Consider the following 15,650-nt stretch of genomic DNA (forward strand, 5'->3'; position numbering starts at 1 on the left):
AACCTAGTAGTGCAATACATATTATATTTTTTAAATGGGATATTATGTGATAATTTTATTATAACTTTCGTGAGACTAAATTAATAATTATGTTATCGATTAGACGAGGAACTCCACTAGTTTCAAGCCATGCTAGAGCAGTATTCCGCGACACACGACGCGGCGATTGTCGATAACATAATAATTAATATTATGTTCTGTATATATACATATTATACATGTGTATAACAGGCATCCTCACACCTTGAAAGGTGCTACGAAGAATGACGTGTAGTTTCTGGGTCACAGCCATAAATATGGAGAACGGCAAAAGCAAATAAAACATTAATAGCCGAAACAATAAACTGATTTTATTAAAAGCAATTATTTAAAGGTTGCCCGTTGTATAACAGATGTATCGTATTATGTGTTCGCGGGAGGTAAAATAAAAATAATATAATTATACTTTTATGTTGAATTTTATGGCAACACACAGGTTGATGCCGATTTTATGTGGAGAAATTGCATTTTATGTACCGTACTGAAATCAAGATGTGAAATCTACTGCTGATATCTACAGCCGAGTGTGCATCTGCCGAGCAAATGAGTTTCGTGGTCGATTCCCTGGTCGGGCATTGGCTGTTTTGGATTTTTCTAAAATTTCTTAGTAGTAAGACGAGGTCTGAAATTGTGCCCAGTATATGGCAATAAGCTCAACCCCTATTGCATGGGACTTATAACACAAATTGTGAAAAGTGTACATTGTACAGTGGCATACGTGCCATATTGTGCACGTGCACCTTCGAATGATGGATAAGTGATAAATTTTAATGTTGTTATTGAAAGGCAAAACCAAGTTTCCTCCTCCTGTGTTTTCTGTAAACTTTTTTTTCAATCAATATCAATGTGTACTCCCAAACTTTAATCCAAAATTCATTAATTTTGTACGTATGTATAAGCAATAAATAAAAGCAGACTATTACATAGATATTATCAAACATTCTGTTTGTCTATCGTCTCACCAACTTCTAAACACTTCACAAAAGATAAACACTTGTCTGTAATCTGTTGTTAATTCTCAAAACAAATATTGTGAAAGTTTTAAAAGTATAGATACTGTAATGAAGAATAGAGAACCATCTGTATAAACAAATCAAATTAGATATAAGAGTGCCTTTCCACCAGAGATGTGCTATGTAGCTATGCTACGTAGATGTAAAAGTTAAATTGTGAAACCATGTGACTGTTTCTATCGATACTAAGCTGTATAACGTGCGAGGAAGATGCGCAGCTCAACTTTGCTCGACTTTTCGATGTATCGATAGTCCGTTTCCACCAGTGCTAAGCTATGTGTACCAATTAATTTGATTGGTGGAAGCCAAACGCATGTACAGCAACGTAGCGTAGCACATCTCTGGTGGAAAAGCACCCTTAGTGTACGAACATAGCTACTTATATTAAAAACATAGTATAGCTATGTATATGAAATGGTAAACATATTTATATTCCCTTTGTTTGAAATACAGCGGAAATTAATAACAAATTTCAATACAAAATCTGGGTCTGGTAAAGTCAATTGCGTCTAGTCTTTAGGCTCAGTACCGATCAGGACATAGTTTAGATTAAAGCCCAGTGTACAGACCCTTTTTCTAACTTTAAGAGTGGAAAATAATCCTATGGCTTCTCCCGACTTGGGCGAGGCGAGAGGGAGTGTCAGACTCTTACTGACTAAAAACCAGGAGTAAGAACGGAGTCGTTCCTACTCCTGCGCCTCGAATCGGAGCGACGCACCCACATTTTTGTGTGTAATTATTTAGATATTTCGATTTTCCTATTGAACATATTGTGATGTTTTATATCTCATAACCTTCCTTGACAAACGGACTATCCTCAACAAAAAAATGTTCAACTGGACTCAGTACTTTCAGAGATAAACGCGTTAAAAAAACAAACTTTTCAATTATAAGGCGATAGGTTATGAATAAAATGAATGGACATATATGTACACCTGTTCAGGAAATAACTTCTAGAGGTATAAATTGTTTGTTAAAACAATAACAGGTTACGATAACAAAGGCGATAATTACGAGCACATGTTAAATTAATTAATACACACAACTGTAACTTGTACAGCGATGTAAAGTTAACAATCAGTCATATTATGTTCAGGGTTGTTTTTCCTTTTCTTTGATTCAAACACGTGTCGTAATAATGAATTAAATATTTTATTTACACACGTACGTCATGTGTTGCAAACAATATTACATTTTATTTTGTAAAAAGTGTAAACGATTGAATAATATTAAAAAAATATGTTAAGCCGAACTAAATTATTATAGATCATCCGAACTAAATCAGTACCTATAGAATAGAAGATCATTCACTAAATAATTTCCTATAGATGTCTACCTGACTGATAACTGTTGATAAGGCGAAGAGAGAAAAAAATTGTTACGAATCATACACACGATTCGTAACAATTTTTGTTCCATAGTCTCTGCCAACCCCTATGGCAGACCGGCGTGAGGCTATGTGTGTATGTATATACCTAATAATAATTAATATGGACACAAGATTATTACTCCTATGGACTACACAAAGAACACAGTCAATCGCACAATGGTTTAGTGTTCTAAGCTTAATACCAATAAAAAATCAACTCTAACCACATCCACACACGACATAATTCCATCTAACACGAATCCCATTAACATGACACGTCCAGAGTCCAGTGTCAAGCTAAATGAAGAGTAAAAGTCTACAATAAATCCTTTAGCTCCTAGGCTAGACTAGCTCGTAAACCAGTGGTTCCCAACCTATGGTCCGCAGAAGACAAAATATGGTTCGCGAAACGAAAAGAAAATACATAAGACATAAATACCACGGTTAAAACTCAAATCAAACTTATGTAAAGGGAGACAAATGAGAAGAGCAACAGATTTCAATAATCCATAAGTCTCTATTTTCAGCAACCTTAGTACGAGTTTACTTTACGTTGAACGAAAACGAAACAAGACCGCGTTCGGTGCTCTGATTGGCCGGCGCGAACAAACCAACCAATCAGAGTTTTTGTTGATTTCGTTCAACGTAAAGCAAACGAACTAAAGGTACTGGACTCTGAGGAAAATCTTTGTGTGAGATGAAAAAAGTAATAGTATGTAATAGTGATCCTAACCTTACCTAACAAGAATGATATAAAAGTGAAGAATAGAAAAGGTTGGAAAGCACTGTCCTAGACTAACCCATTTATGTCCCATCACTCAGCCGTAATCCTCGTCACACAGACTTTGCCATCCATTGCACGTTACCCCTCTATAGGATTACGTCCATCGCTCTATCACTTAGTACTTTGAGAAGACTGCCACGTGCAGAGACAGTAATGGATTTAGTTTTAGGGTGTAGTCTCGTCAGCGATGTGAGAGATGCAACCGTTTTTTGCTGGTGTACCGTACCTTTGTAGGTGCAATTTCCAATCAATCGATTCTGAAAAGGCGTAGGACTCTTTAGGATTGATCAGATATCATTCGTTTCGAGAAAAACACTTCCCAGTGCCATTAGTACAAGTTTATTTTACGTTTGAAGTGATCAAAAGAGCGGGTTCGGCGCTCTGATTGGCTGGCTCGAATTAATCGACCAATCAGAGCGCCGAACGCGTTCTTCAAACTCGTACTAAGCGTACAGTTTTCCATGATGTCTACATTAATTTTCCGATTGGCCCAGTACTTAAGCATAGTATTAAAGATGGTAAGAGAAAATCAAACTGTGCTCTCTAATACTATGTACATATTTTGTCATAATTTCGCAAATAATTCTTGTTTGAAAACCAAATAATTTGACTCATTCATTAGGACTTTAAGGTATAACGATCACAATCCTCATTTCCAATTCCAAACTGTTTCGCAATTAAACAAAATCGATACTAATAGCCATAAATCGTATCTCGATGTCGCATGTGAAACGTAATCGATTACAAATGTTGCACGCAAATATGTTTTTTCCCCGATTAGTGAAAATCGCGTGCGGCATTCATTTCCTTACTGAGAGTACAAATATGTGATATATTTTGTAGGTACACGCGTAAATATATGCGGACATATTCATAGATATTATTTTTATTTAGAAAGACTGCCTCGTTGGTCGAGTGATCTCAAGTGCGAATGCCGGGCAAGGGGTCTCTTATTCGTTTCTTTTTTTTTTAGGGTCGGGCAAGTAAGTCTGAGCTCTTTTAGATTTCTCACTTGTAGCACGGAGCCTGGAATCGCCATTACATGGGACTTTAACATAAATGGTGAAAAGTGGCTGTACATTGTATAGCGACGTTGCGTGCGGTAATGTGTACAACTTCAGGGATAAAAGGAAACAATATCCGAACAAATAATAATCATGCAAATTCATCCAGAAATGCTTAAATAAATCGATGTACAAATCTACGAAATATGGTAAAAATGATATCATTCAAAAACTTCACAAAAAGCCTTTTTGTAAACATTCTGATTTATTTACATCCTAAATTTCAATAGGTAACTAAAGGGCCCCCTGTTCACATTTGCTACGGGGCCCGGAGCCCGCGTTCCCTTTATCCGGCACTACAAGGACTTCCTATTATTACAAGGCTCCTGAAATAGGGATAAATAAGGATTTCATTTTGTGATTTTTCCTCATTGCCTCTTATTTATTTAGGTCAAGGCAGCTCGGTTAACACGTGTGTATTCAAATGAAGACTTAATTCTATTTTATCCTGTAGGTACATGTGTAGCTATTTTGTGTCGTAAGGTCATTGTGTTAAGCCTTTCTTTAGGTTGATGTAGATGTAGATATCTATAAGTAAATGGGGAATGAATATGTATTATAAAATTAAGACAATTTAAGCTAATTTAAGACATGTACTTATTGGTAAAAAGGTCTTCCTGCTGCACTCAAAGTCATTTAATGATTACTTAAAAGTATTCCTTAGTAAATATTTTGTTCCGAAACAATTGTTTAGGACCTGTGTTAAGTAACCATTATATGACTCTGAGTACGCCGCGCCGGTTAGTGCTTGTTTGAGAAATATGCTTACTACTTACATATTTTAAATTTTTAGGAAATAAGTTTTAAACTGTGTAACTGATTAATAAAACATTATCTAAAACCGGTACTTTTTTTGAGTGAGGAAACTCATCCAATGACTCTCTTCTCCAGAGGGAGTGCTGACATTCTGGAGTGGTTTTTGGTCAGTAAGAGTCTGAACTTACTGACCAAAAACCACTCCGTTCCTCATCGTGCTTTTCGAGCCGGAGCCCCAGTAAACCCGCTAGGTAGTCCGTAGCGGAACTTAGAAAACTAACTTATTAATTTGTGTTTAATAGTTTGACAACGGGAAATATTAAACACAAATTAATAAAACAAATATATAACAAATTATTAAACCCCGCGCTTTGCCGGGAACGTAGATATGTAACGTAGAACGCCAGACATATGTTTTCTATTGTGTCTCATATACCAGAAGACAGTTTCGTCTGCCATTTACCTCTATTATTAATTTCTTCATTGACAATCTCGTTTTCTCTTAAGAATCATGTTCATCGTTAATGATAATGAAACATCAATCAGTCACATTTCCTGGAACCAATGTTTTTCCTCGCGGCTCGCAGACGGCGTGAAAATATGCGCGTACGCACGAACTTGACCCACTTTAGTGGAAGTTATGAATTATTTACCGTATATGTTATTGGCACGCAACGTTTTGTTCAGGATTTTAAATTCAGTCATTATGCTTGGGGTGGGGTCGCAGTGAGAGCGTGGAATGTTAAGGAGTTGCATTTTTGGTTATAAAAATAGAAAAATTAAACAAAACACAGAATAAATCTTTCTAATAAATTCTTTTTTTCTTCTCTATTCATTTACAGACTATGTACAAATTTGTTTAAAAGCCAAATGATGTTTGGAGTAACATCATCATCATCATCATCAGCTCTCTTCAATCTCTTGGCAGGCCTAGCAGCCATTAATTGTTGGGCTAGTGGATTTGGATGTGCAGAAAGACGTTCCATGTACTTTTTCTTGTACTGTTCAATTTCAGTCACGACAGTTGGGATTTCAAGTTAATCGTAGATTTCAGAATTGCGAGCAATAGCTAATAAATTCTACTGTTAATTAAATTAAGTAATACGTAACCAGCATTTATTATTTAATCACTAAATACGAGTTGCATTTATGAAATTATAAGTACCCTATAAGGTTAGACATAAAATCATAAATTATAATTAAACATAAATCACTATGTTATTAAAATTAATTGAAAATATTAAATTTCCGTACGTAAGTATTAGTGAAATTAGAAAGTAACTTTCATAGATTAATCATTTTAAAGCTAACTACTGAGCACTGACGAATTTAATTAAATAGGTAAAGTTATTACCTATATAAAATTTCCAATTAATAATTGACTAACTAGAAACTTTTGAGTAGTAAACGAAACTCTTAATTTGTGCTAGATAATTATGTTTTAATGAGGGATAATTTACAATGTTTTCTTATAAGTTCTCTTATAATAAACTGGTGTGCTAAAACAAAACAGAACTCTGCTTCAGGTCGAATAAAAAAGTACATAGTAGGAGTCTCCTATAATATCCACACTTTAATCCCAGCTTCACTGACGGACAGACTGACAGACTATTACTTCATGTGTGATTATAATATATCAACAGACATTTTCATATTAAAAAAAAATCATCAACATCATCAACAGTCGGTAACATCCCACTGCCGAGAAAAGACCTCTTCTCATACAGTGAATAATTAAAAACATAAATAGGAACTAATTTAAATCGCTAACCGCTATCACAGCGACCACACCTCATTTCCATTATGCATTGAACATTCTGCATCGCTCAAAACGAGAAATCTTGTACAAGATGACAAGCAAATATGTTAGTAATGGCTTATTGATTCTTATATGTAAATATACACCTTTGTTATGTACCACCGTATGTATGAACAACGGTAATTGCGAGTGATTGGCGAGTGCAGCCGGTGACTCAGATGTTAGTTAGTTCAAAGGCCTGCGATGAGATGAAAGTACCGAGCTATTGACTTGTCTAATTGTTAAAGATCTTACAATTGCATCGTATTTAGCTGTGCCCTGTATCTAATATGTCTGACTCTCAGAGATACTAAAACAAGATGAAAAATATGTAATTATTTTCCTGTCTATTCGGCTTCAAAGATAAGCTTAAAATTGCAGCCTTAGAACTGAGCACTAGGAATTTGAACCTAACGGTAGCTATGTCTATCCAAGATCGATAATCCTAATTAACCCTAATAATTTTCTAGCCTTACGTCTTTCTCGAGCTGCGGTCTACCTAGCGGGTTTACCGGGGCTCCGGCTCGAAATGCAGGAGTAGGAATGGGGTGGTTTATAGTCAGTAAGAGTCTGACACCTCCTACCTCTCGCCTCGCCCTGGCGAGAAAAATTATTGGATGATTTGCCCCCCTAAAAGAAGCTTTATGTCTTTGAATTTGTATTTTTAAGACCTTTTTTTAAATTAATTTATAGTTTTGAATCGCCATTCGCGACCTTTCTGAATGGCGTCGCCGTTCTTGAGAAAAAACAACGAATACACAATGTAGTATAAATAGAAATGAATTCCTTATTGCTATCAAGTAATTGAGTAAAAACAAAGCAACGCCGTGGAGGCGCTATGTTAGGAAAAATTAATCATTAGACACTTCATAATCATCAACAAATACAAAAATGATTCTTATTGGGAAGGTAATAGAGTCTAGAAAGAATATTTTGAAGTCATGAAACCATGACGATCACCTACTTCTACTTATCAAGAGTCTTCAAGCATAATATCAAGTGATCTGTTCATACTTTTTGTTTGATTTAAATTGAAATTAGAAATGTTTCTTGTCTGTCTATTGCGTCTGCAGTTTTTGTGACGACTTGCCACCATGTTCAACTTTTTAGATGTGATATATGTGATATATTATGATCCCTTTTAATGAAACTTTATGAATTGTTTACTTGATTTAGTTATTTGATTTAATAAATAAATGGATCTGTTAAGAAAGTGTGGGAACGCCATACTTCGGCACGAATGGGCCGGCTCAACCTGAGTTATCACTCCGGTTGGATATCTTTCGATTGGTTCACAGAAAACTGACATGAAACAACGCTTGCCTTGTGTTTCGTTGTGTGAGTGAGGTTAACAGAGGTCCAATTATTGCCCTACCCAATCTTCCCAATCCCCGATTCCCCAACATCCCTTAAATTCCTAACCACCAAATGGCCGGGAACGCGCTTCTAACGCCTTTGGAGTTTCGGATTTCCATGGGCGATCCCGATTGCTTACCATCAGGTGTTCCGTCTGCTAATTTACCGGCTTATACTCGTACCATAAAAAAGAAATTAACCAATATTTATTATTTTGGGTCAATGTATATTGTAGCCAATCATTTTCATTCAATTTCTTGTGCAAATACTAAATATCCCACACCAATAACTAAATAAATACATAAGCTTTTAGCATTATATTGTTGAAAGCGAATACATAAGTATCCAAAGTGACTACTCAAAGGACCCACTAGGTATACCCTGCTAATAAAATGTTTTACCGAGTGTATTTACAATAACCTACAGGCACTAAATGTCCTCAAATATCGGTCTGACACGTGTCACTTACAAATACATATTGGTTTATTTATTTAGGTATCATTGTGAACGCTAAAAATTACTAAAAATATTTTACTTTGACTCCGACTTAAAGTATTTGTATCGGTTGAGCACGTAAGTAGATTTGTGAGTCAAAGTCAAATTCAAATCATTTATCCCTATTAAAGTACATATGTAGAAATATTTACTTTGGAAATGAAAGTGAAAATATGGTTACCTATATATCAGCGGTTGCGTAACGCTTTTCCTACAGTTTTCTTATTCCGTATTATGATTGGTAATTGGAGATAAATGTGGAATGATACAAAATCGTTTTTCTTTGAATGTGTTTGTCGTCAGCCATATATTTCATAATCGTATGTATTTAATGATCTTCATTATCATATCAGAAAGAACATTGACTACTAAACATAGCGGCAATTATTTCCAGATAGGACTGCTATTTACCAGCAATCAAAAATCTCAAACATCCCTTCACTAGTTTTACCCAAAAGCATCACAACTAACCAATTGTTTCTCTTGTCCACAGCCAAAAGGGCTACAGCCCCTGGAATGGCCCTTGGACGACGCCGACGGTGACGGCGACTGGCGACTGACCGAGGTACCCGCGCGGGCCGCCTGGACCCGCGCACCCGCGCTGAGCACGCACGGGGAGGGGGAGTGGGGGAGTGGAGGACTTTGAGGACTTGTGAGGAATAGTGGCCAGGGGGGAAGCACCTAAAGACACTTACTCGCGCCCTCAGAGTCAGTTAATGGTTACTTAACCCAGTCCTTAGCTCTTATTTTCCATACAAAATGGTTACTAAGGAATAGTTTAAGTAAGCATTAAATGACTCTGAGTGTGGCAGTTAGTTGTAAAGTTTGACGACCTAATTCACCGCTAACATACATGTTTAAGTAAATGACTCGTTTAGTTGTATTATATATGACTATATGGATGTTTAACGGACTAATGCGTGTAGTGGGTATATATGTAAAGTTCTTTATGTATACTGATTCGGATCTTTACATTGTTCAGTGCAATTTTCTCTATCTTGACTGCAAGTTTGATATGCCATGAGCATAAATATGTATCTAAGCAGTGAGTGAAATTCAAGAGAGATTTTCTAATAAATATTGTGTGGAAACTCAATTGATTAAAGGTGTAAAAGACTAACAGATAAATAATTTCATTCATGATATTACCATTAGCAAAAATATTTTAAATTGAAATAGTACAGTTACATATTTTATGCTTATGGTACAATCAAGCTTGCATTATAAACACATCATTAAATATGTTTCTAATGTTAAATCACAAACTGTAGTAAGATGTATAATTTTTATTGACAATATCTGGTAAAGGAGGAGGAAAATTTTCTCTTGCCATATAATTGCTATCTACTTAGAAAATCAGTTTTCACATTTGAAAGATGATTTAAGACAGCACACAGTTTTAAATACACTTGAGAGCAAAGAAACGGAAGCACTAGCGTCTTTTCTTTTTCATTTCTTGATAAATATTTTCTGATACAAGTGTGAAAGGCAATTTAAATAACTTCAAAATAAGTATTTTGTTGTTTAAAGTTATAAGATATTATGTTTTAAAGTCTTAAGTCATTTTAAAATGAAAAATACGCTCTTTTGTAGCTCTGTTTCTTTGCTCCGAAGTGTATTATTACCTATACTATGTTATATTAAGGAATTCATATGATGTTACTATTTTAATCAAGTTCGTCGTTCGTCGATCGTTCATCAATGGTAACTTAACTATGTTATACAAAAAGCATCTTAACACTTCTTCTAATAAGAATGTTTTTTGTAAATCAATAACTTACTCGTGACAATTTAACGTAGCGTTAACAACATTGACATCTAATCTTTATTAAATTTTTTTTTTTTTGTAAAATCTTGGAAATTATAAGTTTTATAATATAACACCAATATATACGGTTTAACTGTGAAATTGATTTAACAAAACATCAAGTTACTACGTAGGCCACGTTCTAAGAAAAAATATTATTTTTTACAACTAATCAATCGATTTGAGACGATAGTATAAGCTCTTATTACTAAGGTAACAAGAGCTATTTTCGTGAATAACTCTTGCCATTGACAAACGATGGACTGTACGTTCGATTGTTTTTTTTACATCGATAAATGTTTTTCATAACCGAAACAAAATCCATGACAGACCGTAACAAATGCAATTTCACATGTTTTTTCTTACTCAGACAAAGTAATATATTCGTGTTTAAATATTTTAACAGATGATAAGTACTGAGAGATAATGCATCTTCTATTTTCCTTTACTCAGTATACAGACAGTATGGAAATGACGAATTCTGTAAATAAATTTACCATTTTAATCCTAAAATAGTTCTTAAAAATTACCAATGTTTTGCTGGACATTAGTGCTTAATTCCTAGCACTAAAGTTTATTTTCGTGTGACATCTCATCTGTATAGCGAAAACATGATTGCATTCGGTATAAGACAGTATTTATTAAAGACACGACAATGTCGCCATTAAGTTTTTCTTTCTCTTAGATCATCTAGCGTTACATTTTAGATATAAATTCTCCCACAGCCACGTGGCCACAGCCAGACGGTAGAGAACTTTATGTAAGTGAATTTAAGGTGCAATTTAATATGAGACCCCCAGAGCCCGAATGGTGAACGAATTGATCCGTCCGATGTTGTGAAACCCCCGTGTCGTCGCTCGCTGCGGTAGTCCCGTACCGTGGACTGTTTCTTTCAGCCACGATAGTTCCCGACACATCGCCCGCTTCTCTGTACATCGACACTTTACTTACTTAATTGTTATCACACAGGTACATAAAGCCGTCGATGTACACACAAGCAGACGATCTGTCGCGCACACTGTCGCGGCAACATAGCCTGTGAACTGATCTGTATAGTAAAACTTCTTATGATGCCAATGGAACGGTTAGCTCGTTCCGATCGTGTATAAAGCTTTAATTTTTAGTATTATTATGATAAACCGTCGACTTTTCTGAGGCATTTTGTGAAATATTATAAATTTAAATTCGAAGTACATATTTAATTTATACGTGTAGAGTCGTATTCGTAATTGGAGTGGGTACGTCTGCGTAAATTGGTTCAGTGACGTGGCGGTGACGTTGATGTCGTTTGGGTGTCCGCGGCAGGGCCGGGCTCCGGGCTCCGTGCTCGAGCGAAGCCAATTACAGCTGAAAAATTAAATCTTACGTCCTTTAAACCTGCATCACTATTAATGGACTCCTGAACGTAAAAGATAGTACTATTTGCAGCTATAGAGGTACAACATGTGCTAACTTTTATTAAATTACATAGAAATTAGAATTACCTGTATCTACCACGTGACACGATGTGACGAATTACCTTCAATCAGACAGCCGCGTACACCTAATTGCCATCTATTACATAAGTACACCTATTTATTATTTTGTCAAATGCAGATAAGTTCACAATATCTATGTGTGTTCACTGGAACGGAATTGCAAACCCACCTCTTAAGAGCATCTACAATTTACACGAATATAAACCGTGTGTAGTAAGTTTTAAAGTATAATTTAATGTTGAATACTCGCAAACGATCTCTGAAAATGTTAAAATAAAATCCGCCATTTTAATCCGCCTGCGTTGTCCAGTGCGAGTTTCCCCCGTAACAGCCACATGTCTGCACGGTGAGTGCTTCATCAAATTAAGAGCTACACATGTAGAGATGTAGCTACAGGACCGGCGGCTACCATGACAACCGTTTAAACCCGTTAAAGTCGGGCGCAGGGCGCAGGGCGCGGGCTGCTCACTCATACAGCCAGCCAACGCACATCTCCCTGACATCTGATCACAATCGATTACACACGCCTGCTCATCCACTCATTTATTTACGTAATAACGTTTCCTACTCCTTCCACGTCGTGGGTATACGAATAAGTACATATCTACAGTCGACACTCGTCTAGATATCTGTATATGAGTACAGTAAATTGTGGATGCTCAACCGACCATATCCGTATATTATAAGATGGTGCGCCAATGGGTACAGCTACAGAGTACGTGCGTAGTGCATAATACTTTATTGTTTAGTTGTGATATGTAACAACACGCGCCGGGGTGCGGCGCTAGTTCCAAATAAGTGCAATCCGATCGGACTGTATGTATATCGTAGTTAGACAAGTTAAGCGGAGGTACGATGCATTTAATTTATGTGTAGGGGCCGTGCACGCCGAATTTGTTATTTAAATCGATGCTTAATATTACGCCGGTGCAACGCACGAGCACCGAGCTTACGTGCGCATTTACGATGCAAGTACACATTGTATCTGATCTCAATATTCTAGAATACAACGCCATCTATCGGCTGTAAAGTTAAACTGTCGATTGTAAGTAACAATTCGGCGTGCATTCGCTTCATTTATTATTAGACAGAACATCACGGTGACTACTGGTAGCGTGGCCAGCTGACAGGCTAGTAGTAGTCGACATGGCGTCGATATCTGGTTAAAATGAGAGTAGGCAAAATACATAGTCCCAGCAACGAGATGTGTAGAGGAGATTATTTTGTTGGCTGATAGCAAACAATGGAAGGCATGTAATTTGTCAAATATCGCTATTGTAGAATAACATTTACATTTTACCTTCATGGTAGTAGGCAGTGCTGTATCATGTTTAAATTATAATTCAATGTTTATTAGTAACTAGTAATGCAAATGGTTTCACATAATTTAAGTTTAGGCGGCCGCAATGTAACTCGGATAATTTTACTGCGGACAAAGTACATATAATGTAATTGCATCAACTTGTTGCACGTGAACCACAAGTTAGTCAGTGTCACATTTACCAGTCGTAGCTGTTAACTATTCAGTGTTCGTTTGTGTCGATCAGTGTGAGTTTTGCTTCGAGAATTTCAATAAAATAAAAGATAAATATTTCCGAATAATAATAATTATAATATAAATATCTAGTGTCAAGGAATTATTCTCATTTTAGCCAGTGTAAGTCTGTGTTAGCGTCGTAAATATTCATGTCGATTCGTGTTCTTATGACTTATATTATAATAGCTATAGTAGTTACACTAATGTATGGAATATCCTTACTGTTCTCTCACTCTGACCATTGATATTTGTTACTATCTCGCTCTCATGAATGACTCTGTAAAAATATTGTAATGGTCTATTTACATGAATTTCAAATAATTAAGATCTATAGTAAGCCCTGTAACATTGTACCTAACTAATATGTGTAAGATTAAGGAATTAATGCTAGCAGTACGCGATACATCGGTTTATTTGTTACAAGTATTTTGTGTATAACTCACTGTGCAATGTATGTTTAGTAACTCATTACGTTTGATTGGAAAAAATGTTATTAATTAAGTGAATTTATTGACCGATTAAACAGTATTCGTCCTCAAAAAGTTATAAGAACACAAACTCGATATTAGAAATTATAAAATAATAACTTTTTATTATTATAAAAAAAAAATCTATTTATTTCGTTATTTTTTAAGTTTTCGATGATTTTAATTGTTCTCGTTACTTTCCTTGGGAATCTTTATCAATTTGTAGTAATTAGTAAGTACAGTTCTCGCGCAGTGTGTACAACGGGGATCGAGTGGCGACGTCTATTTGTAAGACAATTATGAATTGATATCAAACTACTTTTCTAATGTACAATTCCATTTTTTCTATTCCGGTGTCATTAGATAACGTATGCCCGTTTGTCGCAGTCGCAGGCGACAGTCGTGTCGTGTCGCGTCGCGTCGCGTCGCCGTCGGCTCTATCCCCGTTAGGAGACGAATCGTTGGTTATTCTTGTTCGTGACAACTCACTATTCCAAAAGTTTCCTGATGTAATTTATTGACTTGAATAATGAAATTACGCTTCTAAAGTGTATTACGTATGTAAATATAGGACAAACTAATACCTATTATTGATAGTGAATGTTGTAATTTGTATATAAGTAACGAAAATTAAATTTTAAATACATAGATAACATTGTGCGTATTTATTTCTTTTATTTACCTCCTTTGATCAAAGAATTAAGTATTTTTACTGATCAGGGGTACCACCCATACTCCCACTATATTAGTATCATGAACCGGATAAAGTTATCGATAAAATTAAAATAGGGATAAACCAAAACCAGATATTTAGTTATTACCAAAAAACATAGGCTCACCCACATGGAACTAATAACACAAATGGTGAAAAGTAGGTGTACTTTGTATAGAAGACATTACGTGTCGTAATGTGCTCCTCTGCCTAAATAGAATCGAATCGTCACCTAAAAGGTAAACGATTCGATACCAAACAAAAATGGGTTTATATCAGGTAGTAAGTGAATAAAACAACAATTAAAAATCAATATACATAAAATATAATTAAAATAACACATTATTTTACATACTTCGACAGGGTTGTACAATATTTAACTGGAATCAGAAATGTATAGTATTGAAATAGCTTTGTACAATATGTATACAGTCGTATAAATACGTGTGAACATGTATTCAATATTTTGTACACACATCATAATTAAATACAAAAACTAAGCGTCACTAATTCAATGGACGTAGTCAATAGCTAGTATTTGCCTACCCACCAAGAGGTGGCGCTATTACAAAATTTTCACTGTTTCTCAATGCACTCAATAGGTGGCAGTGTTACATATACTGCTACAGTGATAATACTTTGTTCGTTTAGTACACAATTTTGGTATAAGTAAATAATACTACTTGAGATCGAATTAAATAGCAATCAGACCATAGCACTCTTTGGAGACCACCATACAAAATATTCAATACATTTTATTAAATATAAAAATCACAGTTTGCGAAATAGCGCCAAATATACAATTCTCGCCTTTAAGGAGGGGCCTACAGGGTACATCTATATGTTACAAAGTTACAACAATAGGAAACTGAACTGCAGTTAATTTGAATTTACGTTATTGGGTAATATATCAGCGTCATAACTTCTGTGAGTGCAGATAGCAACAAGACATGAAGAAACCTCAGATTTCATCTC

General features: G+C 35.5%; 1 protein-coding gene across 2 annotated transcripts in view; it reads left to right on the forward strand.

The window, feature by feature from the left end:
- Positions 1 to 14,616, forward strand: part of LOC118269399 (uncharacterized) — a 101,757-nt gene extending 87,141 nt beyond the window's left edge. For both annotated transcript variants that reach the window (XM_035584508.2, XM_035584507.2), the window contains one exon: positions 9,168 to 14,616. Coding sequence is in view for 1 of the 2 variants with exons in the window: in XM_035584507.2 (XP_035440400.2) it covers positions 9,168 to 9,234 (67 nt within the window). In the remaining variant the exon portion in view is untranslated. The remainder of the gene's footprint in view (positions 1 to 9,167) is intronic.
- The last annotated feature ends 1,034 nt before the right edge of the window (positions 14,617 to 15,650 follow it).

Source organism: Spodoptera frugiperda, chromosome 2 (assembly GCF_023101765.2).
Source record: "Spodoptera frugiperda isolate SF20-4 chromosome 2, AGI-APGP_CSIRO_Sfru_2.0, whole genome shotgun sequence".
NCBI lineage: Eukaryota > Metazoa > Arthropoda > Insecta > Lepidoptera > Noctuidae > Spodoptera > Spodoptera frugiperda.